The 25,347-nt window shown below is 42.8% G+C and overlaps 1 protein-coding gene across 7 annotated transcripts in view; it reads left to right on the top strand.

Moving 5' to 3' along the window:
- Positions 1–23,598, top strand: part of MYO16 (myosin XVI) — a 499,683-nt gene extending 476,085 nt beyond the window's left edge. For all 7 annotated transcript variants that reach the window (XM_070471419.1, XM_070471420.1, XM_070471417.1 and 4 more), the window contains 2 exons: positions 4,984–5,069; positions 22,878–23,598. In XM_070471419.1, the coding sequence (XP_070327520.1) occupies positions 4,984–5,069; positions 22,878–23,087 (296 nt within the window). In that variant the 3' untranslated portion in view covers positions 23,088–23,598. The remainder of the gene's footprint in view (positions 1–4,983; positions 5,070–22,877) is intronic.
- The last annotated feature ends 1,749 nt before the right edge of the window (positions 23,599–25,347 follow it).

The raw sequence follows: 25,347 nt of genomic DNA, 5'->3' as shown, positions 1-25,347 counted from the left end.
GCTACCACCAAGAACAGGCAGAGACTGCACCAGCTCCTGGGGGCCCGCAGCATGGGTCTTCCCTAAGTTTTCTCTCTGACTTGAGCAGCCTAATGTTTAAGTAATCTGTTACTGCTCACATGGTGTTTTCATTTATGCAGGTTATAGAAACTACATGTTTATGTGACAATTTGAAAAATATAGGAGAGAATAAACAATAAGTAAACACTACTATTCCTTATATTACCTGAAAATCCCCAAAACATGTCTCATATTCCACTTTGTAGAATTCTGTGTTTTTTTTCATACAGATACATCTGTGTGCTTATATAAGATGTTTGTATTTTTTTGTTTTTTAATAAAGCTTGAGCTACACTCTACACGTTGCTTAAACCACCTGCTTTTTTTTCCTGAGGGATCTCATGTAGTATATCTCTAGGTGAGCAAATGCAGGTCCGTGTTGCTGACAGCTGGTCATTAGTTGTGTGAGATGCATAGCTTCTCATCAGATAGGACTACCGTGACTTAAAATAAGCAAGTCCTACCTGTTGGATATTAGAATTATCTCCTGATTTTCCACCTTTGAAATAACACCAGGTGTTTATATTGGATTACTCCAACCTAATTGAAATAGGCATTTTGTAAAAGTTTTCATATTAGTGTGTAATGTTTGAAATTATGTGTGTGTGTGTGTTTAGATGGAAATATAGAGATATAATCTTTCTTATACATGAATTATATATGGCTGAGTCCCTTTGCTATTCACCTGAAACTATCACAGCATTGTTAATCGGCTATACTCCAACATAAAAAGTTAAAGAGCAAAAACATTCCTTTCTGAAATCTCTGATGATAACCCTTTATAAAAACATAAGGATAACAAAAACATTGTATACCCTTATATTGAAATTAAATATTCCTAAAATGTAAAAACAGAATTTGAATGATGGCATTAGTCAACAAGTACCTGATAAGAGACTCTTTCTCAAAGGTTGTATGTATCTAGTATGAAGGTAATCATTTGCTTTTTATTTTCAATTTTGGGGTATTTAAGGATAGCTGCTAAACAACAAAAAAAAAATTTAATATATTGTATAATCAAAACTAAATACATGAATATTTAAAAAGGTAACCATATATCTTTTCATTTTTATTAAAATTTCACTCCCTGCCATTCTCCCTAGCTGACCTGGGGTCATGCTGTTCTTTCCTGAAGAAAGAGAAAATAGGCATACCCCTTTGACAAAATATTTAATTTGTCTGTGTTTTGAGTCAAAAGCCAAAAACTATGGCTTTGGGAAATACCAAAAACTCTGAGTCTTATTCTAAAAATCAGCTAAATCCCAAAACCGGTGGAACAAACAAACAAAACTCCTGTAGACCAAATGGAAATTTTTGTGGGATATAGAGCCTGAAATTAATCATATAAAATTAAATATTTAGGAATATTGGGCTTCTAAACTTCAGAATGTAACTGACAGTGTATGTTCAAGCCCTGGAACCCAGATTTACATGTTAAGCCTTAAATGCTGACAGAGAACAGATTTTAAAATAACGTCAGGTCTGTATTGCAATTCATAGATGATCACTTGAAAATCTCAAGAGTTATGTGCACAAAAGGAAAATTATTTCAGCTAGGCTTTCAGCCTTTCAAAGCAACTTGACGTGTTTATGTTGACCTACTTGTGTTGATACCATGAAACCTTCCCATGACTATAAAAATATCTGGCACAAGACTCTGGCAATGCAGTACCGGCCTTCACTGATTGGAACAGCGTTGCATATTTCATAGGAACCCGTGAGTCCTGTGCCAAGGCCAGAGTCAGAAAATCCCTCCTAGTCAGTATGATAAAAACTGGCTGAACATTATACATGCACAGCACGTGATACGCTGTTGCTCAGTTGCTCAGTCGTGTCCGACTCTTTGCAGCCCCATGGACTGCAGCACGCCAGGCTTCCCTGTCCATCACCATCTCCCAGAGCTTGCTCAGACCCATGTCCACTGAGTCGGTGATGCCATCCAACCGTCTCATCCTCTGTCACCCCCTTCTCCTCCTGCCCTCAGCCTTTCCCAGCATCAGGGTCTTTTCCAATGAGTCGACTCTTTGCATCAGGTGGCCTAAGTATGTTACATACATACAACGTATGATACGTATGTGATCATTATAACCCAGATCGGTTAGTGGCACTGATTCACAGTCAACAGCGTATAGTCAATATGCTTCCTGAATAAAGTCACGAGATGGGAATAAATGCTTAAAATAACTTGAAGTTTTAATTGAGTCGGAAATCGTGTTATTTTCGAGGAAACAGTTCCTCTTGAACACCAGTATCTGCTGTCTACCTCTGCTACCCAGCAATAACGATCTGTTTGTTCATTTGCTGAAATATAGTTATGTGTGGGTAATTATAGCTATCACTTACTTTAATTGCCATCTTTTACTGATGTGAACACAGGCTTAGATCTTTTCTCGTATACTTAATTATTCCCTGGACTTGTGGTTATTTATCATTAGATTAGAGAGCAGTTTTTAGTGCTAGAACGTTGTCATTATATCAAACAAAATATTGTGAATCTGAAGATGTTTATTTTGTGGGCACAGACCTAACAAATTCTATCTGGGCCATTTTCTTCTGCTTGAATGACTACGTATTTTATCATTGGACATTGGGGGCGGGGGGGAATGGCAATTAAAAGAATAGAGTCCTTACATTTGGTTTTACATTTACCACTCTCAGAAGATTTGGCTTTTTAAATCTGTGCCGTGTTTATCCTCAGCATATTGTAAGGATAATCTGTGAGGATACAGTACTGGGTGAGACCACTTCCAAGACCGGTAGCCCTGCATTCTTTGCATAGACTCTAAGGCCACAGTGAACCTAGGCCCCAGTAGGACCGAACCTCACTGCTCTGGGAACCTCGGAGAATGGCTTTTTCTCTTATACTCAACAACAGATCCAGGCCACTGGGGATGGAGCCTTTGCTTGGAATCCATGGAATACTCTCGACTATAGGCTTTACAATATCACCTTGTTCGTAAGAATTGTAGAAGATTCTTTGGAACTCATACTGCTTTCTGATTTAGAGCCTACCTGCCCGGAGAAGCAAGCCTTCACTTGACAATCTGGAATATTGTGCAATTATCTATTCTGAGCAGCAGAAGGTAGTTTTGTAAGGGAAGCAGGCTCCTCAGGCATTCAGAGAGCCCTGCCCCATGCCTCCTTTCCATTTGAAGATATTTTGAAGTCATAATAAGTAATTTCTAGTTGGGACTTAATTTCATTCCGTTTCCCCCACTGGCATTAGGAAGTTGGGTTGAAAATGACCGATGGGAGGGCCTTAAACTCCCGGGCCACCCCCTCCCACATCCCCACCCCCACCCCACCCCACCCCTCCCCGGCCGAATTGCAGGCCACCCCCAGGATGTGGAACCCTCTAGTGTTCTGTTGCCTTAGCGCGTCCACCCCTTCCAGGCTGGCCCTCCCGCCTCTTCCTCACCTTTCAAAATCCCCCTCCTCCTGGAAGGTTTGCAGCCTTTGGCCTCTCCACCATCCCTCTTCCTTTAATTCCTCCAACCAGAGTGAATCCTTGCTTTCTCCAGATCCAGTTCAACACCACTCATGGTCCACAAAGCCTGTAAGCCGTCCTGTTGTGTCCTTTTTAAAAATTTATTAATTGACTTTAATTGGAGGACAGTTACTTTGCAGCATTGTGGTGGTTTTTGCCATACGCCAGCATGAATCAGCCGTGGGTATATGTGTCCCCCCCATCCTGAACCCCCTCCTCCTCCCTCCCCACCCCACCCCACCCCACTCCTCCAGCTTGTCACGGAGCAGCGGCTTTGGGCGCCCTGCTTCCTGCATCAGACTCACGCTGGTCATCTGTTTTACAAATGGTGATATACATGCTTCAGTGCTGGTCTCAAGTCGTCCCACCCTCCGCTTCTCCCGCTTAGTCCAAAAGTCTCTTCATAAAATCTGTGTCTCCTTTGCTGCCCCGCAAGAAGGATTGTCAGTGCCTTCCTTCTAGATTCCATTTCTTAAGAATCATTCCCATTAAGACTTGAGCTCCTCAGATGCAGGACTTCTCTTGGCTTTTGATCGCGTCTCCCAGCGCTGTGACCCAGAGGATACCCTGATGCTCCCTGACTGTCTTCGGCTGGCCCCGGGTGAAGCGGGTCTTGCTGTTGACTTCGTTCTGAGTTTGGATCCTTGCTGAGTTTCTATCCGGATTCTGCAAGCCATCTTCCAGTTGATAACTCAGTTTTAAAAAGTGGGTCACGGCCCTCTTCTCCTTGCCCAGGTCTCCAGCCTCTGTAAGAAGTCCAGTGGACGGAATGCTCTAGAAGCAGACGCTCATCTCGCTCTTCGTGGGCTGCGTGTCCCCGTCACAGTTTTGCTACCCCTCCTTCACACGCAGCCCAAGCTTTTAGCTTTGCCCCACTCACCTGGCCATACAGTTCATTCCTGACCGTCTGCTCGTCTGGCTGCCTGGAAACGCCAGCCTGCGTCCGATCTTAGATTTCCGCTCACCCTTCCCCGGTTTTTCTGTGGTTGTTTTCAGTTTTGTTTTGTTTTTTTCCCGTTTCAACTGCCCTGACCCCACAAATGGGAAAGAGACTGCAACCCCAGGAACCCATTTACCCTCATTGTCCACAAGCTTCTCTCTTCCCCCATCAGCCTTTCATCAGACTTATTTTCAGCCTCTAGAAAAGTTTCCCTTCTCCCCTTCAGTACTTCTTTGCTCACCTCTGTGCTATTATGACATTTTTTTCCTTATCGTTCTATCTTTTTTTTTGCCAGTACACTTCCTCTTTGCTTAGCTAAACCTCCAGCAATGCCTGTATTCCCAAGCTGCTTTGAGAACCTTGTTATTCAAAGAGTGTTTACTGACCTTCATTTCAGTCTGCGAAATGCCACTCTAGTTTGTTCAGTAAGTTCCTGACTTACTTTGTTCGAGGAAAGGACACGCAACCTAATGGTACGCTGTGTTGCCCTCTGTAGGTTTACCTGAAGAAGATGGATTCTCCGGGCTGTCTCGGGGTGGAGCCTCCTCCTTTCAGAGACACAGAGAGAGCCACAGCACTCAGGTAAGAACCGCTCGGTGTGCTGATGCCCACCTTCGCTGTGATAACTGGAGCTAAAAGACAAGAAGAGTTTCGTGAAGGTGTGACCAAGAGCGTTTGTTCCCGTTGGACTAGGGGACACAGTTTTTTCCAATTCTGCCTTAAGTTTCTTCTCCTCAGCATTCTTTCTCCTTTTCTGTTGGCTGACTCCCACTTATTTTCTGCTCCTTTCCTGGTTGTTCAGGCAGTAAAGAATCCGCGGGTGGCGTGGGAGACCCAGGTTCGATCCCTGGGTCGGGAAGATCCAGTAGTCATGTCTGGAAAATCCCATGGACAGAGGGGCCTGGGGGGGTTGCAGTCCGTGGTGTCGCAAAGAGTCGGACATGGCTGAGCCAATAACATTTAAAAGAAGAATGTGCAGACACATGAAACTTAATAAACGGGCTTAAACGAAGCACCATAGACGCACTTTATCCGTGGGCATAATAGTCACTGCCCGGTGAGGAGGACGTCGCCGTCGCTGAAGGGTCTTCATGTTTCCTGCCTTTGCCCTCGGCTGAGTGAGAAGGCTTTAATGCACATAAAACGCTCGAAGCCCGTGTGGTTTTATGGCCATTATCTCTCAGTTAGCACCTCAAATCCCACATAATCCAAACGCTCTACAAACTATCATATCATCAGAACACTGCAAAATCAAAATGAGTTTACAGCTCACAAAACTGTTTTGATATGCTTCAGTGATTTCACATGTATGCATAATGTGTTTGGCCTCAAAAAAGTTCACCAAAATAAAGAGGATTATCACTTAAAAATAAACTCTAGCGTTTGTAGAAAGAAAAAGGATTTATATCAATAGTTTAGTGTTCCTTTTATGTTCAATTTAAAAATAAAGTCTTTAAAAAATATGACTTTGCTTTGAAGGTGGTACACGACCAAAAATGTATTAAAGATTTTACTGTTGATATATTAAAGATTATTGCTTTAGCAACAAGATTATCTTGTATGAAGTTGCAGTACAACTTCTGCCATGTCAGATATCTACAGTAAAATTATCTAAAGTCAAGTATCTAGATGTGTCCATGAAACCAGCTATCTATCCAGTTTCCATCAGAATATTTGACATTATATAGGGACAGTTATATTATCAGCTGAGATTTTTGTAAATAACACTGATGAGGTAGTGAGAAAAATCAATAATTTTAATCTTAAAAATAAATCTTACAGTAGGCAATATGCTGAAATCACTTACACTGATATATAGGCATTGAAATAGGAAAAAAAATGCTGATTGCTTGCAATAATAGATTGTCCTAATCTCCCCTCTGTTCCTCAGAGATGCACTTATTTCACCTTGTAAACATTGCAGATGCTTTATCTACGATAAGTCACGGGGGACCTGCTTGTAAAGAACAGAACGTCGGCTTGACTTCTGTCAAAGGGTTGACCCCTACACGCTGGGGCACGGCAATAGAGACACCCTTCCCAGGGCTTCCGCTGTGCTGTGCGTCATAGAGAAAGAAGGTGCCTTAACAGAGGCATCTTGGCAACTTCCCTGTGGTCTTCCATTGATTCGGTTAAGATGTCAAGAGAGATGGGAGAGGTCGCCAGGACTAATTTTCTGTTTTGTCTTTTTTTTTTAAGAGTTTTTTTTTTTTTTTTGACATGGGCCATTTTTAAAATCTTTATTAAATTTGTTACAATATGGCTTCTGTTTTATGTTGGTTTTTTTTTTTTGGCCACAAAGCATGTAGGATCTTAGCTCCCCAACCAAAGATCGAACCTGCACCCTGCATTGGAAGGCAATGTCTTAACCACTGGGCCCTGAAGGAAATCCTAGGAATAATTTTCCACTCCCAGTTTTTACTGAGAGCTTATTTCCAAAGGCAGACAACCCCCAGTTATCTCATAGTGCATTTTTTTCAAGGAAATGGAAAACCAGGCTCATTTTCTTGCATGCCTGGTGCAGGCTCTCTCTTGGCAGGACACGTGAGTCAGTGTTGGGTACCCATCACGGTTAGGTGGAGCTCTGCCTTGAATGACCACACATCTCTCAGCATAAATGCCTCTTGGGTGACGTTTATAGAGGAAATATAAACACATCAGGCATCTTGCACTCTAGATTTTCTAGTAAAGCAATTAAGTAAGAATTCTATAAAATCTGCCTTGAACTGATTGGGCATGCAGCAATAAAATTAAATGCTGACTAAAAATTGAATTCCTCTTTGAGGATGTCTGTATGTTAATTAACATCATCAGTGATTTTAATGAAATCCCTTTAAGGAAGATGAAATGTCTGGGCATTATTGCAGATGAAGAAATCAAGAAATAGATTTAGTAATTTGCCAGAGATCATAGGGAAAATGCAGAGTCCAGGGTTTGAACGGGTGTCAAGATCCTCTGTCTCGTTTCTGAGAAGAAACTTGCCATAACTCACTAAAAGTGATGGAGACGTCATCTAGCTTTTACATAAAATTTGGAAGGCAAAGTCTTCCAAAAGACTTGGGTTGAGATCAAACCAAAAGAAGTTTGGGTCAAGGTAAAAGTCTTAAATAGCTGTAGTGGACATCTGTGGTTGTGTTTTTAGCTGCTGGCCACATATTTAAATTTCTCACCGACCACAATGAAAATTTAAGGGAAGAGACTTCACCTTCCTCCCCTCCTTGACGAACTGGACAGATGCTTGTGACATGCGCTCAGTCTGTCCAGCGTGGATTGTGAGTTAACAGACATACAGCGGAAGGGATGAGGATAGATGTCACCCCCGGGGGCCACCTGGGGGTGGTGGCTCCCTCCAGGGGCCACAGATGTTAGCCCGTGTCTGTGACCACAAGCCACTGCACTCACCTTGGGTCCAGCCCACGTGCCAAACCTGCCCTTCTGAAATTCACACCCAGTTATTTTGCTTTCCAGTAATGCTTCTGCCTGTGAGTTAGTTTCTGTTGCTTACAAAGGAGAATTTTGACTGGCACACAAATTTGATTTTATTCTCATTATCTATGAAATTTACTTTAGAGCCATAAGTTTTTTTTTTAATTTTATTTTTCTATTCTCTATTTTGTTTAAATTGAAGTACAGTTGATTTCCAACACTGTGCTAATTTCTGCTGTACGGAAAAGTGATTCACATACAAACATTCTTTTTGACATTTTCTTTTCCATTATGGTTTATCCCAGGAGATGGGATAGGGTTCCCTGTACTAGCCAGTAGGACTTTGCTTTTTATCCATTCTTTATATGATGGTTTTCATCTACTAACCCCAAACTCCTAGTCCATCTCTTTCCTTCCCTCACAGTGATATGGTGTGGTTTACAATCTTTCATTTTCATTCATCGCATTTCTTGCCAAGCCTACTGTTGTATCCTTTAGCTTTCATAAAGAGCACTAAAAGTTATTCTTACTCTCTAATGTATTCAGATATTCACTGCAAGAAATCGTAGATGGTTTCTGATAAAATAATGGCCATCCTGTGCCTGAAAGCTTAATAAATATCTACTGCCTCTGGACACAGCCTCCAATGAAAGCCCGAACAGAATCAATATGCAATTGATCCACATCAAGAAACAAATTGTTATGTGGTTTGTTTTACTGAACCATCAAAGGAGTCTTTTTGTAATGTCACATATCAAAGAAATGAAGAGTTGCAGACCACTCAATAAACCCAATGTCTTTCTTTATCCATTTTATTTGTCACACGGACTGCTTGAAATGTATTGTGACAGAGAAAGAAACAGTGTGTTAGATAAAACAGCGAAATGTAGACACCTATCGTTTAATTGTTAAGGTGTGATTCTAAAACACATGCTGGGAATTAGAAATTAGACAACCATTTCAAACGGAATCATATGTATCTCACTGATAAGCAACTAACCAAGGGACATCTAACAGAGAGAGTGCTTCCACACAGCTGAGGTTTCAGGAAATCTGTATGCAGACCTCATGACTTCCATATTATGTGCGAGAAATGAAGGCAGTAAATTAATTGGGTGGTAGAAGTTAAACGGCAGCGTTTTCAACAGAAGGGACATGTCCTGTATAGATATCTAGAAACTTGGAAAATAACAAAAATAAATCCCATATTTTATATGTCTCCTTCATAAAATTGCACCATATGTATATCCTAGATGTTTCAAATGCATGATGTTTTTTTTCCGGTGAAGACATTGACTGTCATCAAAGAGGAAAATTCAGTTTTAAGAAGTATGAAAGGGATGAGAGAGCAGAATTGTGACTGTGCTTTTGTATGTTTTGCTGCTCCGGCGGGAGTTGGTGATGGACAGGGAGGCCTGGCGTGCTGTAGCCCATGGGGTCGCAAAGAGTAGGACACGCCTGAGCGACTGAAACTGAACTACTGAAGTATACTTGGTGACTGTGTTTTTAAAAGGAAAAAGATCTCATGATATCTCTGCAGGTCACCTTTTTCCTTTTTAAAAACTTGGTCATGGGACTTCCCTGGTGGTTGAGGGGTCGAGACTGCTTCCACTGCAGGGGGTATGGGTTCCATCCCTGGCCAGGGAACTAAGATCCCATGTGTGGCATGGCCAAAAAATAAAAATATAGTCACGATTCTGATTTCTCATTCCTTCAATATTAAAAAGAAAGAAAGAAAGAAAGAAGCCAGGATGAGCAGGGCTGGGAGTGACTAGACTGGTGTGGAGGAAGGCTGGGTTGGGTTGCAACTTTAAATCAGATGACAAACAGAAACCTTTCTGAGCAAAGATAAGGTAAGAAAGTCAGAGTGTCAGCCAGGCTGCGGTCCGGGGAGCCCCTCAGGTGGGAAGGAGCAGAGACCCTGTGTACAGCCAGCCTGGACCCTGAGATGGTCAGCAAGGCTGGAAGGGAGTAAATCTACATATTACTGGACATTTTCACAAAGAGCAATAATTACCATGAGTTATGTGTTAGTGCTAGAAAGGGGAGCTTTTAAGTGTACATACTCTAGCAAGAGGCTAAATGTAAAATATCAGTTAGGATTGTACTGCGTTGTCTTTCTTTAAGACAATGAACCAGCTTTGGAAACCTTGGTCTGCTCAGAAAATAAGTAAAGGGCAAGTATTTGCGTTTTCTGTAAGTGGAAACAGTAAGAGAAATAGCTCTGCTCCTCCCAAGATAACAGAGAATTGGAATATTGACACCTGGGAACCCGGGCCCCAGGCATTCTGACTTGTTAATTGTTCAGTCAGCGTAGTTCAGTCACTCAGTCCTGTTCAACTTTTGCAACCCCATGGACTGCAGCACACTAGGCTTCCCTGTCCATCACCAACTCCCGGAGCTTGCTCAGACTCATGTCCATTGAGTCGGTGATGCCATCCAACCATCTCATCCTCTGTCGTCCCCTTCTCCTCCTGCCTTCAGTCTTTCCCAGCATCAGGGTCTTTTCTAAGGAGTCAGTTCTTCACATCAGGTGGCAGAAATACTGGAAATATTGAAACTCCAAAATGTTGGAGTTTCAGCATCGGTCCTTCCAATGAATATTCAGGGTTGATTTCCTTTAGGATTGATTGGTTCTACCTCCTGGCTACCCAAGGGACTGTCAAGAGTCTTCTCCAACACCACAGTTCAAAAGCATCACTTCTTCAACGCTCAGCTTTCTTTATAGTCCAACTCCCACATCCATACATGACTATTGGAAAAACCATAGCTTTGACTAGATGGACCTTTGTTGGCAAAGTAATGTCTCTGCTTTTTAATATGCTGTCTACGTTGGTCATAGCTTGTCTTCCAAGGAGCACGCGTCTTTTAATTTCATGGCCGCAATCACCACATGCAATGATTTTGGAGCCCCCCAAAATAAAGTCTCTCACTATTTCCATTGTTTCCCTATCTATTTGCCATGAAGTGGTGGGACTGGATGCCATGATCTTAGTTTTCTGAATGTTGAGTTTTAAGCCAACTTTTTCACTCTCCTCTTTCACTTTCATCAAGAGGCTCTTTAGTTCTTCTTCACTTCCTGCCATAAGGGTGGTGTCTTCTGTGTATCTGAGGTTATTGATGCTCTGTGTATTAATGGGATCTGACAACTTTGAAAGAAAAATTTAGGCTAAAGGAAGAGAAAATTTTCTGTGGTGCTAAAACATAATCAGCCGACATCAGTGAAGGAATTTATTTTATGACCTTAGAAGACCTCCAGGGCCTGATTCTTTGCTGATCTCTTTGATTACACTATTATTTGAAACTGTCATTTCATATTTCTGACTCTGCCAGAAATAGGTTCTAAAACAGATGAACTATGATATTGGGAAGAAGTGTCATGAAGGCAATGACATAAAAAGCCTAAATTTTGAAGCCCGAGTGGATTTAAATTAATTTTGTACACTTGCAGGTGATTTTTATTATCTATTTTGGGAAAGAAGTCTCAATTAAAGAGATTTGCTCTCTTATGTTGCCAACTTTGGCAAAAATCTTGTCTCTTTTTCTTCCTAATGCTTCCTGACATCTGTTTTCCTTTCCCTATTTTCTCTAGCATCTGTACCCAATGGTTTGCCATGATTATATCTTAAAGACACTGTCACTCACCCCCAGACATCGCACCCTGGCAGAGGTAGTGCCCACCTAATCCATTTCTTTTGAGGCACCTGGCTAGACTACATTTCCCAGCATCCTTGTGGTTGGGAGCTGTCATGTGACTGACTTCTGGCCAATGGAAAGGGGGCCACAGTGGTGTGTGCTCTGCCCAGGCATGACCTCTGCAAACCTCCCTTCAGCTATCAGTGTTCTATTTTCTTTCCCATCCAAAAGCTAGCTACACAAACTCCAAGACCCTGGAAGATGCAAAGTACAGTCACAACAATGTAGATGGTCACCTACTGAGCAGAAATACCCATTTTAGCCTTAACATGAGCAATATACTTCTTTGGGGTCAGTCCATTGGTATTTGTGGTTTGCCTGTTATAGATAGCAACTTGAGTAAAATAGACACTGATACCTTTTAAAAAAGTTATTTATTTTTTAATGGAAGGATAATTGCTTTACAGAATTTTGTTGTTTTCTGTCAAACATCAGATGCATAACTTTTATCATTTATTTGGCCTAATGTTTTACATGTTGCTGCTGAGAATTATTTATAGTGCTTAATTAAGTTTAACCTAATTAAGCACTATAAATAATTAGCTTAACCTAATCTTTGTAAGGGTAAATATTATAAAGTTAAATAATAAGTTTAACCTCCATTATTTAGCAATTTTTATTCTTTAAGATAGTAAAAACCATGCCTGTTGATATCTTCTGATAATAGAACTGCTGGGATGTTACTTATCAGACATTTTAATAAGAAATAATGATCATTAGTGCCCCCACCAAGTCATACATAGGTAAAACAGAAGCTAGCATTTCTTAACAACTGGTCACTTAGAAAGTCCTCAAAATCAATAGACTTGGTTTTAATCAGGGACAAAATCAGCCCCCTGTAATACCCTGGGCACCCTGGAGAAATGGTCCAGCGCTTTCAGGACCTACTTGTGCATTTCATGATTAGAAAGATTTGCCTGTGTTATCCCTCAGTCCCAAGCGGGTGGCCCCGGTGGGTAGCTAGACTCGGGAGGGAGACTCGAGGTGGAGGACAGAGATTATTCTGCCATGCAGTAAGTTCATGGTCCAGGGGGGTGCTAAACTATGCCCTTTAGCTAATTATAGTTGATTTAAAAAATCTATTTGAATTGGGCTAAAGGTTTTATTAGCATTCAGTTTCACGAAGTGGTTTTTCTCTTATTTAATTATATTTAATATCATAACACAGATTGTAATTGTTTCCAGAAAAAAAATATTTTGAGAGATGAGTAACATAACAGGTAAGCGGTGCCCTACAAACTAACACAGGCGAAGATGCTGGCTGTTTGGACAAGTCGGGGGGAGTGTCCTTGGACCTGAACCCTCATCCTCTGGAGCTGAGGAGTACTTGGCTGCCACGGTTGAGACCTCTGCGTTGCTTACTTCCACACCTGCATCTTAGCTCCCTTCTGACTTCCATCTCCACTGCTGGCGTGGAGCTAAGTCTCAGAGTGCACGCCACATGGCAGACTGCTTCGCTGTCCCCCGTGTTTTTTGGTCATTGTCAGTGTAGATGTGAACAAAAGGATGGACAGGGTTCCTGATCCACTTGACTCAAGTAGCCTTTCTTCTCTTAGTGCCTGACTCATCCTTTCATTCCAGAACAAATCCCGCAGCCCAGTAGGAATCTCTTGGCCATCCTGCCTTGACATGAGTCACGTCTCTGCTGTATTCCAACCATAGTCATTGTATCGGCAGCTTATTGGCCAGTTAATGCTGTGCTTCCTTGTGATGTTTTTGCGTTGATGTCCTGTTTAGGCATGTTTGTTCATCTCACTCTCTGAGTTTTCCATCTTGTCACTCACTTTGCATGAAAGCCTCTTGAGGGAGCTGGTCATATTGTGTGCTTCCAAGTCCTGTAAGCCCATCACAGCACTTTCTGTCTCGTAACTGTTGAAAGCATGTGCATTCGTTGACTAGCAGACGAGAAAAACTGGGAAGTCAGCATGATTAAAAAGGTTGACTAAACTCAATGTACTTGAATCTGAATCCAGATTCTGCCACTGACTGGTGAAGTGAGTTTGGGCTTTAAAGATGAATTTCAACATCTATGAAAAGAGAGCTAACAATCCTCACCCTGCTTATTTCACAACATTGTAAATGTTCCAATTTGATTTTTTTTTTTAATTTTTAAAAGTTAAAAAAAGAATATAAAACAAGATCACAAAGTTGATGTTTGAAATGGGCTTTTGAGGACTGCAGAGCTTCATATATCTGGGTGCACAAAACCTGGGGCTGTCACAGAGAAGATTCATCAAGTTACAGAGCATGTTCTGTAATCGGACGGGTACATCTGATTAGATTGGCACTAAGTCTATGTGAAGAGGAGTGAAGATAAAGCTGGAGTGATCAGTGTGGTCAGGAAATACAGGGCTTTCTGTAACATGCTAAGGTAGGTGGACTTGGCTGTTTAGGCCAGGGAAAGGCAGTGGCATTGAAGATTTTTGAACAAGCAAAGTATATAAACAGACGTCCTTTGGAGAGAGAAAATCCAGTAGATTGTCTGTCCTTCATAATACCTCCTGGTCCTTGCGTGAGCCTCCCATATAATCCCAAGAAAAAATATTTTTAAAGAAATTGTAGCACTCTTACTTTCTATGCTTCCAATAACATGGATTTATGGTTTTCCATATATTCTCAGTACTTGAACCCATTACTATGTGTCATTACTGTAAATGTGCACTAAATATATGTGATTAATTTTTGCTACAATCTTCTCGTCAGTTATATTGGTGCTGCCATGTTTTTTAAATGAATTGAGGTAAGAGACCGAGCTCACACAAAATCCGTATTCTGAAATGTCACAAATTAATTATATCATGAGATGTATAATCATAAATTTCTATTTTATAACTTTCCATCAGTAGGAACAAACATGCATCTGCTTATCAGAGTCCATTTTTATTCTTAGCTGTGAACTTAAAATCAGCTGCAAAGTGCAAATAAATGTCTGTTTAAATTATATTAAGTGTGCTCCAATATAATATTACTTATTATAAAAGTAAAGGAGAGTGGTTAAATTTTTTAAGAAGTCGACATGCACAACTAATGTAAAAAGTAAAAATCCTCTGTTCCCTCACTGCCTGTTGTCCAGACACACTCTTATTTCCAATAGAATTTTTTCCTTTGAAGAGTTGTTTTCCCTTTTTTAACCCTTAGGCAAAAAAAGGAAACAAAATAGCAAGAATGAACTTAATTGGATTGCTGTATAAATGACTATTTCTGAATTAAGAAGGATCAACTCTTTTTCTGCCTAAAGGAGAAATGCTGTTCCGATTTCAGATTTTTTTTTTTAATTTTTAAAAAAATGTATGGAGATATATACCCCTTTAATCAAAGACTTTTTAGAGGGCATTTCATTTTAAGTCATATCATTGGGGTCTATTTAGGTAAACTTTGGTTTTACAAACTGATTTTCGAATTTCATTCTGTATTGTTTTTTTTCCTCCAACATCTTGTTAGCATGAGTGGAAATGGGATTTGCATTTGAAACGCTAATATTCCCTATTCAGTCAGCCAAGCCGTTTCCTTCTCTTAATTTCCATAAATGTCAGTAAATGCCTCTTTTCACCTTTGGGTGAACAGTCAATAGAAAAATCAATTCTGTGACAAATGAACAGCAACATGATTTTACATATGAATTATTTAACAAAGGTTATTTTTATCCTAGAAGGGGAAGACTTAAGGTAAAAATCAGCCACAAATTATTAATTTACATTTATTAATATAGTCATAAAAATGCATAGCCACAGGAAGTGAAGAAAATTTGAATCTCATTTTGCAATTAGTTCATGTCACAGGACTCTGTTAATGACACAATAGAAAACCATTAAAAATTAGTAAGTAGATATATATGTAATAAACCTCATTAAGTCTTTACATCATGTTGTGTTTCCCTCTGGGTTGTGAGAGATTTTGTGAGTTTTTTTAACCCCTGACAGTAACTGAACAAATTATAAATCTCCTACTTAGGGATGCAGAAACTTGCAAGAAGTCAGTCTTTATATCACTTACATTCCATCTTCATATCTAATTGGTATCTCCTATACAAAGATGGGCACAATAAAGGACAGAAGTGGTATGGACCTAACAGAAGCAGAAGATATTAAGAAGAGGTGGCAAGAATACACAGAACAACTGTGCAAAAAAGATCTTCACGAGCCAGATAATCACATGGTGTGATCACTCACCTAGAGCCAGACATCCTGGAATGTGAAATCAAGTGGGCCTTAGGAAGCATCACTACGAACAAAACTAGTGGAGGTGATGGAATTCCAATTGCTATATTTCAAATCCTAAAAGATAATGCTGTGAAAGTGCTGCACTCAATATGCCAGCAAATTTGGAAAACTCAGCAGTGGCCACAGGACTGGAAAAGGTCAGTTTTCATTCCAATCACAAAGAAAGGCAATGCCAAAGAATGCTCAAACTACTGCACGATTGCACTCATCTCACACACTAGTAAAGTAATGCTCAAAATTCTCCAAGCCAGACTTCAACAATACATGAACCATGAACTTCCAAATGTTCAAGCTGGTTTTAGAAAAGGCAGAGGAACCAGAGATCAAATTGCCAACATTTGTTGAATCATCAAAAAAGCAAAAGAGTTCCAGAAAAACATCTATTTCTGCTTTATTGACTACGCCAAATTGACCTGCCTCTTGAGAAACCTGTATGCAGGTCAGAAAGCAACAGTTCAAGCTGGACATGGAGCAACAGACTGGTTCCAAATAGCAAAAGGAATACATCAAGGCTGTATATTGTCACCCTGCTTATTTAACTTATATGCAGAGTAAATCATGAGAAACGCTGGACTGGATGAAGTACAAGCTGGAATCAAGATTGCCAGGAGAAATGTCAGTAACCTCAGATATGCAGATGACACCACTCTTATGATAGAAAGGGAAGAAGAATTAAAGAGCCTCTTGATGAAAGTGAAAGAGCAGAATGAAAAAGTTGACTTAAAGTTCAACATTCAGAAAACTAAGATCATAGCATCTGGTCCCATCACTTCATGGGAAATAGATGGGGAAACATTGGAAACAGTTGCAGACTTTATTTTGGGGGGCTCCAAAATCACTGTGGATGGTGACTGCAGCCATGAAATTAAAAGACGCTTACTCCTTGGAAGGAAAGTTATGACCAACCTAGACAGCATATTAAAAAGCAGAGCCATTACTTTGCCAACAAAGGTCTGTCTTGTCTAGGCTATGGTTTTTCCAGTAGTCATGTATGGATGTGAGAGTTGGACTGTGAAGAAAGCTGAGTGCCAAAGAATTGATGCTTTTGAACTGTGGTGTTGGAGAAGACTCTTGAGAGTCCCTTGGACTGCAAGGAGATCCAACCAGTCCATCCTAAAGGAGGTCAGTCCTGGGTGTTCATTGGAAGGACTGATGTTGAAGTTGAAACTCCAGTACTTTGGCCAACTGATGCAAAGAACTGACTCATTTGAAAAGCCCGTGATGCTAGGAAAGATTGAAGGCAGGAGGAGAAGGGGACGACAGAGGATGAGATGGTTGGATGGCATCACTGACTTGGTGGACATGAGTTTGGGTAAACTCCGGGAGTTGGTGATAGGCAGGGAGGCCTGCCGTGCTGTAGTCCATGGGGTCGCAAAGAGTCAGACAGGACTGAGTGACTGAACTAACTGAACTGATATACATTGTCATTTCCCTGATGGCTCAAGCTGGTAATGAACCTGCTTGACAATGCAGGAGACCCAAGAGACATGGGTTCCATTCCTGGGTGGGGAAGATCCACTGGAGGAGGAAATGGCAACCCACTGCAGTATTCTTGCTTAGAAAACTTCATGGATAGAACAGCCTGGTGGGCTACAGTCCATGGGGTCGCAGAGAGTCAGACAGCACTGCGTGCACACCAGTGCACAAACACAGACCTTGTTCCTGTTGTTTGTTTGAGTTGCTCGGTCGTGTCCAACTCTCTTGTGACCCCATGGACTGTAGCCTGCCAGGCTCCTTTGTCCACGGGATTTCCCAAGCAAGAACACTGAAGAGGGCTGCCATTTCCTTCTCCAGGGGATCTTCCTGACCCAGGAATCGAACCCATGTCTCCTGCACTGGCAGATTCTTTACCACTGAGCCACCGGGAAGACATCAGAAGACGCAGAACAGTTTATAATTCTGGAGTTGGCGGGGGGCGGGGGGCGGATTGAGTCTAGATTCACATCTTAAACTTTTAAATACCAAATCAGCAAGATTTTTCTCAAAAATGGAAAGAAAACATTATTTTTAACCCCAATACCAAATTGTCCAGATCATGTTCACCAGTGTCTTAGTTAGCACTATTTGCTTTTTTTTTTTTTTTCCTGTTGAAATTTTATTTGGGAATTTTAGATTCACATGCAGTTGTCAGAAAGACTAAAGAGGGCCCAGTTTCTCCCAGCAGTATGTTTTTTTTTGGCTTTTACTGAAATGCAGTTGACTTACTATACTATGTAAGGTGTAATGATTTGCTATTTGCACATATTATGAAAGGATCACCTTGTTAAGTCTAGCAACCATCTGTTCCCCATATAAAGTTATTAGTTTCACTATTTTCTAAGGATTTGTTTCAGTGAAGGAATCTTCTAGTTAAAAACCTGCTGAAACGAAGAGATTTTGTCCAAGGATGAGGATCCCAGCCCACAGGGAAATGACTTCAGAATGTGATCATTCGTGTGTCAGTTTAGAGTTCTGTATAAGTCACAGCTATGTTATAAATCCAGTATGTCACTCTTATTTTGAGATCTTATGAATAAGGAAGGGAAAGACTATTTTATATTGTTTTCCTTGTTAGTCATGCAGTTATGTCCAACTCTCTGTATCCCCACAGACTGTAGCCCGCCAACCTCCTCTGTCCGCAGGATTCTCCAGGCAAGAACAGTGGAATGGGTTGCCATTCTCTCCTCCAGGGGATCCCCCTGACCCAGGAATCGTACCTGGGTCCCCTGCATTACAGGCAGATTCTTTACCGTTTGAGCTGAGCCACAAATTATTTTCATGTAACATTATCTGATTGAGTCATGAGGATAACCATAAACCAGAAGGTTTTGGGATTTTGTCAAGTCAAGCAGTTATTAGTAGCAATGACACAGTCATAACGGCCCACATTCACAGAACAGTCACTACACTTTTAGGGCACTCGAGTAGCCCGCACCTGTCCTTTGGAGGTGTGATTACTGGGAACCCACTTACAGGTGAGGAAGCCGATGCTCAAGGTTACGTAGCCATCAGGCGGCAGATTCAGGATTCTAGTCCAGACGCCCTGGCTACAGAGTCCTGGTTTGTCAACCATCCCATCCCTGCTGATACCAGAGCCCAGATCCCCGTGGGTTTGTGACTCCCTGTTAGAGAATGAAGTTCAGTGTCATGACTGGCGCTGGTCTACATCGTCCCCGTGAAAATGCCTCCCCCAGTCTTTTCTTTCCTCCTCTCCTACTGATGCCCCTTTCATTCTTCAAAATTCAGACTGAAAGTTCCCACCTCTGTGAGGTCTTTCCAGACCTTCCTTCATAGAGCCCCTTTTCCCAGGGAAATGGTAAAAACAAAGAAAAGAAAACTTAATTAAACCTCCCCCTGTTGACTCCTCCATGTCCACGCCACATGCAGCGTGTTGAGACGCTTACGTGACTGACGTGTCTAGAAGTGCCCGTAAAGACAGGGCGTTCGTCATTTTCATGGAGCCCAGAGGTGAGGCCACGCAGAACCCAGGGTCCCTGGGTGTGGGACAGTTCTTCCAGAGCTGCAACTCTTGCCGTCTGGTTCTGGGAAAGAGAATGATTTTCTGTGCAAACACTATTCTATAAAGCATGCCAGATAAGAAAATAAGTAAGGAAGTAGCTGTCTGAAGTGGTGGCCTGGATTGGAGATATGTCTTTTACAGCAATGAGAAACAAGATTTAATTTAAAGGACACCAGTACGCCATCCTTTATCCTCCAAACCCGTCAGGATGAGTGAGACCTGGGGTGATGCCAGCTGACTCCAGGTTCCCAGAAGCATCAACATCCTTAACCCCCAGGGTCACTTCTCCTCCTGGAAAGAAATGGTTTCCTTTCAACACTGAAGCTAAAATTCTACAAAACCATTATTGGCTTTTTAATGATAATATGTGTATTATTCTGTATCATTAATGATATTACTTGTGAAATATCAAATAATGATAAGAGAAGTTATAAGAGTTTTTGTTACTACCAATAGGGCATGAAATTTAAAGAATGATAAAGCAGTGATTTAGATGTTTTTACTGTGCTGGATAACATTGCAGATACTTTGTATTCCTCATGTGTTGCTTGGCCACCATTTAAATAACATTCATAGTTGCATTTGTTCACTATTCTAAAATATTAAAGCTCCTTCACTGTGACAAATACAATCTTTGTGCCTCATAGCCTGATACATTTAATAAATCTAAGTAAGTCAGTTTAAGGATCATTAGACAGGGCATCCTGTCCTCATCTTCTGATCTTCTGTTTACTGTCTCATGGGTCATCATTTTCAAATGCCCTCTGAACTTTACTGTGTTGAAAGTAGTGACCTGTCACTTGTCCTTACACAGAATTTTAACCGTCATGTAAGATATAACCTGTGAAGATTTGTTGTGTGTGTTTTTTTTAAATGATCAATAATGTTAATATTTTAGCATCCCATTTATGCCATTCTGGCAACTATCTCTCTATACCTGTTAGATTTTACTCAATACCTATTAATCTCTGTGATACAGAATTAAGTTTCATGGGATCTCTCAATAAGAGGGTTTATTCTGAGCATTAGTTGATTATTGCAAGCATCAGTCAGATTTTTTGCTTATCAAGGAAGCATAGAAAGCTCTTGGTGGTTGATTCAAAGATGGTGTTCTTCTGTTCCCACTACATTATTCAAGACATCAATACACTCGTTAAGAAAGTGCTTTCTAAAGCTTTGTGTGTGTAGGTTTCACCTTTTATAACGTGCTTGGGAATTCAGATATTTTTAGTAAACGTTGAGAAGCTGTGAAAGGATAGAAAGCTTTTTTTTTTCCAGTGAAGCAATGACTCAGGGGATTTAGGACATTTTATGTCAAAATCCCACCCCCAAGCCTCCTTCCCGTCAGCAGCCCCTACACCTCCCTCTCCGCAGGCCAGGGTGTGTCTGGAGTGACTCAGGTTCCCGGGCTTCCCTGCTAGGAAGGTCTCGGCCGAGAGCCGCGCCTCGCCCGGCTCCTCCGTGTTTGTGGTCGTGGTGGAAAGCTGCTGAAAAGAGTTTCGCGTGGAGATGAGCTGTAGAATGGAGGTATTTTGTGCTCGGTAGGAGGAGGGGTGTGCGGTCACACCGGCATGAAAGCAGACACAGCTCACGCCAGCCGGGCGCAGAGGAGGAGCAGTGCCGACTGCTGGGTGGAGATCTGGGTCCTCTTCTGCTCTCCTCTGTTTCCTGAGCACTTGGCCTTCATTTATGTATACGTTCAGCTAGGTGTGTATTCACCTATATATCCATGTATATGCTCACCTAGACGTATATGTTCACCTAGGTGTATATACACCTATATGTCCATGTATATGCTCACCTAGACGTATATGTTCACCTAGGTGTATATTCACCTATATATCCACGTATATGTTCGCCTAGACGTATATGTTCACCTAGGTGTATATTCACCTATATATCCATGTATATGCTCACCTAGACGTATATGTTCACCTAGGTGTATATACACCTATATGTCCACGTATATGCTCACCTAGACGTATATGTTCACCTAGGTGTATATTCACCTATATATCCATGTATATGCTCACCTAGACGTATATGTTCACCTAGGTGTATATTCACCTATATATCCACGTATATGTTCGCCTAGACGTATATGTTCACCTAGGTGTATATTCACCTATATGTCCATGTATATGCTCACCTAGACGTATATGTTCACCTAGGTGTATATATACCTATATGTCCACGTATATGCTCACCTAGACGTATATGTTCACCTAGGTGTATATTCACCTATATATCCACGTATATGTTCGCCTAGACGTATATGTTCACCTAGGTGTATATTCACCTATATATCCACGTATATGCTCACCTAGACGTATATGTTCACCTAGGTGTGTATTCACCTATATGTCCATGTATATGCTCACCTAGACGTATATGTTCACCTAGGTGTATATACACCTATATGTCCATGTATATGCTCACCTAGACGTATATGTTCACCTAGGTGTATATTCACCTATATATCCACGTATATGTTCACCTAGACATATATGTTCACCTAGGTGTATATACACCTATATATCCACGTATATGCTCACCTATATATGTATATTTGTTCACCTAGACATATATATAGCTTCTCCTGTATATATGTATTCACCTATACATATATATATACATATAGCACCTTTCTTTTAGGTAACTGAAATTTATCATTTCATATTAATTTGTTAATTACACATTCTATCATTATTCTTTTTGTGCATTCACTAGGAAATAAAGCGTGAATCTTGATTTACTTCATCATCGTTGTTGTTGTTGCAACTCTTTTGCGCCCCCAGGGGCTGCAGCCCGCCAGGCTCCTCTGTCCATGGGACTCTCCAGGCAAGACTGGACTGGGTGGCCATGCCCTTCTCCAGGGCGTCTTCCCGACCGACCCGAGGATCAAACCTGCGTCTCCTGCATACAGGTGGACTCTTTACCACTGAGCCACCAGGGAAACCCTACTTTCATCTTAAATTGTTTTAGTTTTGTCTTTTTCCTAGAACTTCTAGAACCTCAGAACCTCTGAGCTCCACGCGACCCCTCCTGACTTTTGCAGCTATTGTTGGCGTGTTGTTCTACATACAACTTCACGTCTGTAACATTCCAAACACGTAACTTACGCTTACCCATGGGTTTAATTCCAGGGTCCTGACTTCCTTCTTAAATTTCCATTTTTTTCATCTTGCTTTGTTAAGGTTCACAAAATAGGCAAGACTTGTGATAGCGAAACTTCCTAGTTCCTGTTTGTCCAAAAACATTTTTTATTTCACCTTCAGTTTTGAGGGACATTTGTATTGAGTCTAGAATCCGAGGTTGAATTTCTTTCTGCACTTTAACCTGTGATGCATTGTTTTTGGCTTCCGGGGTTGCTGTTTAGAAGTCAGTTTCTCCGTAGGATGCCATTTCCCAGGATAACGGAACTGGGAAAGTCTCCTGGGGATGCTCAAAATCCCTCCCCAGCCAGCAGAGCGCTGGCGTCTGACGTTGGCCCTGCCCATTCACTCTGGCGCAGTGTCCGATGCCCCTCTTTCTGCGTTCCTCCCCCAGGTTATCCACCAGCTGAGGCTGTCGGAGAACGAGAGCGTGGCCCTGCGGGAGCTCCTGGACTGGAGACGGAGACTCAGCGAGGAGCGGGGGGACTGGCCCCAGATCCTGCCCCCCGGGGAGCCCCGGGCGCCTCCCCTGCCTCCGTGCAGGAAGCCCGAGGGGGCCCCCTGCCGCAGGCTGCCCCCCGAGTTCTGGGACTCCACCCTGTGATGGGCCCGCCTGCAGACTCGCGGGGTGAGACCGCCCGAGGGTGCCAAGCTCGCGGACAGAGGCTGCCCGCATACACGCCGGGGCGCTCTGCACAGACGCACAAAAGCACAGACAGCCCGGCCGAACACTTGCGGTTCCCTGGGTGTGTGTGTGTGTGCGCGCGCGCTCACCCGTTCTGCGGGACACACCCTGATCTCCAGGCTCCGTGGTCCCTGGGCGTGCTGCCCCAGGTGGTGCGGGAAAGGCCAGGCCTGGCGTGGACCGCAGGGGAGGCCGGTGGCGAGGGCGGCCCGCACCGCACACCTGTTCACACGTCCCACCGAGGGTTTCCTGCCCTCCAGTCGTTCGCCTCTCACGCACTCCCCAGGACATAGGGTTTATTTCTGTGTAGGTGTTTGTGTTGTATGGGAATTACAGTCCTGACAATGATTTACATGTTTGTTACTGTATTTTATAATTTTATGCCATGGGTGGTGCTCCCTTTCTTCAAAATACAGATTTAAAAAAATCACTTCTAGAAATTTTTTTTTCCTACATACCTTTTTTTTTTTTTTAATTTTTTAATGTAAAGTACTTGAAATTCCCGAGACCCTGACCCTGTCCTTGTTTGAGCTTCGCCGTGGCAAGCTCTGCCGACTTACAGCTCGAGTCCGATGTCTTCTGTTTCGTTCACTGATCGGGAGACGGTTCCTTCCCGTGTCCTGTGTGCCGGGCACATGGATGGTGAGCTCTTCATTAAAATTTCACCCTCTGACTTCAGCAGGGATTACAGGAAATGATGCGCACCCCTCCCCCCACCTTTAATGAGTGCAGCTTCAGAATCGTGGCTGGGGGGTATGCAGGGGACTCACAGCCATTCAAAGGTCTCCACGGTACCGGCAAGTGGGCTGAGATTTGCTGGTCTGAGCAGTGACGCGGCACAAGACTGGTGGTCTCCGAGCTCGGCGGCCGCTCACCGGCGCTAAATCCCGCCCCTCCGGTGATGCGCCCGCCTCGCTCCCGCGTGCGCTTCTGCCGGCCTGGGACCGGCGTGTCCTGCACCCTGGAACTTTTCAATCATACCACCTTTGCCAAGTTACTCTGCCAATAAAAGGGTGCAACTCTTTCTCCCGCGGCGGTGTACATGCTGTTGTCGTTTTCCACGGCTGCTTCTGCGTCCTGATCAGCGGGGGCAAGGAGACCCCCCTTCCTGCATTCTCACAGCACCTTGCAAACTTCAGAATCAATGGAGGTTTTGTTTGTTTGTTTGTGTTACAGCTTTTTTGATGTGGACCGTTTTAAAAGTCTTCATTGACTTTCTTGCAATATTGCCTCTGTTTTATGTTTTTGTATTTTTTTGGATGGGGGGTGGTGTTGGCCCCAGGGCATGAGAATGTTAGCTCCCCGACCCAGGATCAAACCAGCACCCCCTGTGTGGGAAGGTGAAGTCTTAACCACTGGAGTACCAGGGAAGTGCCCTGGTTTGTTTTAAGAGATTTTTGTGGTTATTCATATACAACTACTAGATAGGCATACTTCAGTTACAGGCATAGTATGTTGATTATATGGGAATAATGATAGGCAAGTAAATCAGGAGAGGCCTTCCCTTGAGAGAGAGCATGTGTACTCACAGACTGCATACAGGGTGGAGACCACGCGGAGAAGCTCCTGGGTGGGGCAGGAGATGGAGGACGGGAGCTGGGGGGCTGAGCGTTTCCTGGGTTTCCTGGGAAGGAACGCCGAGGGGAGGCGCGCATGTCTAGAAGTGATGGGTTCGGAGGATTTCGAGGCCCTTAGGTGCTGAGGCTGCCAGTGGTTGTCGCCTGCTGGCCCCAAGCAGGGGCACAGAGGTCTGGAGTCGGGGATGGGAAAGGGGATGGAGAAGGGGTGGGGTCTGGGATGGTCATGGGTGTTTTCTGTCCCTGGGACTTGGGCAGCCCGGGGATGCGCCCTTTCTCCAGCCTCCGCCAGGCGCAGATGCGGAAGCATCCGGACGCAGAAAACTAAAGGCGCAGTCGAGACGTGGGCAAGAGGCACCAGGGCGGATGACATCAAACAACCTCAGCAGGTGTCACCCAGCCTCACTCCCCTCTCTGGCCTCACGCTCTTCCTGACAGCCGCCTTCCGAACCTCGGCCCCTGACAACAGAGACCGCACTCTCCTTGATACACAGGCTTCCTCGGCCGCACCTTCACACCAAAGGTACTCCGTGCCCCTGGTCGGATTAAAGGGGTGAACTGGATCTCTGCCCCTAACACATGGTGTTTTTATTTAGAGCAGA

This window comes from Odocoileus virginianus, chromosome 8, assembly GCF_023699985.2.
Source record: "Odocoileus virginianus isolate 20LAN1187 ecotype Illinois chromosome 8, Ovbor_1.2, whole genome shotgun sequence".
Classification (NCBI taxonomy): domain Eukaryota; kingdom Metazoa; phylum Chordata; class Mammalia; order Artiodactyla; family Cervidae; genus Odocoileus; species Odocoileus virginianus.
This window is presented reverse-complemented; position numbering and strand designations above follow the sequence as displayed.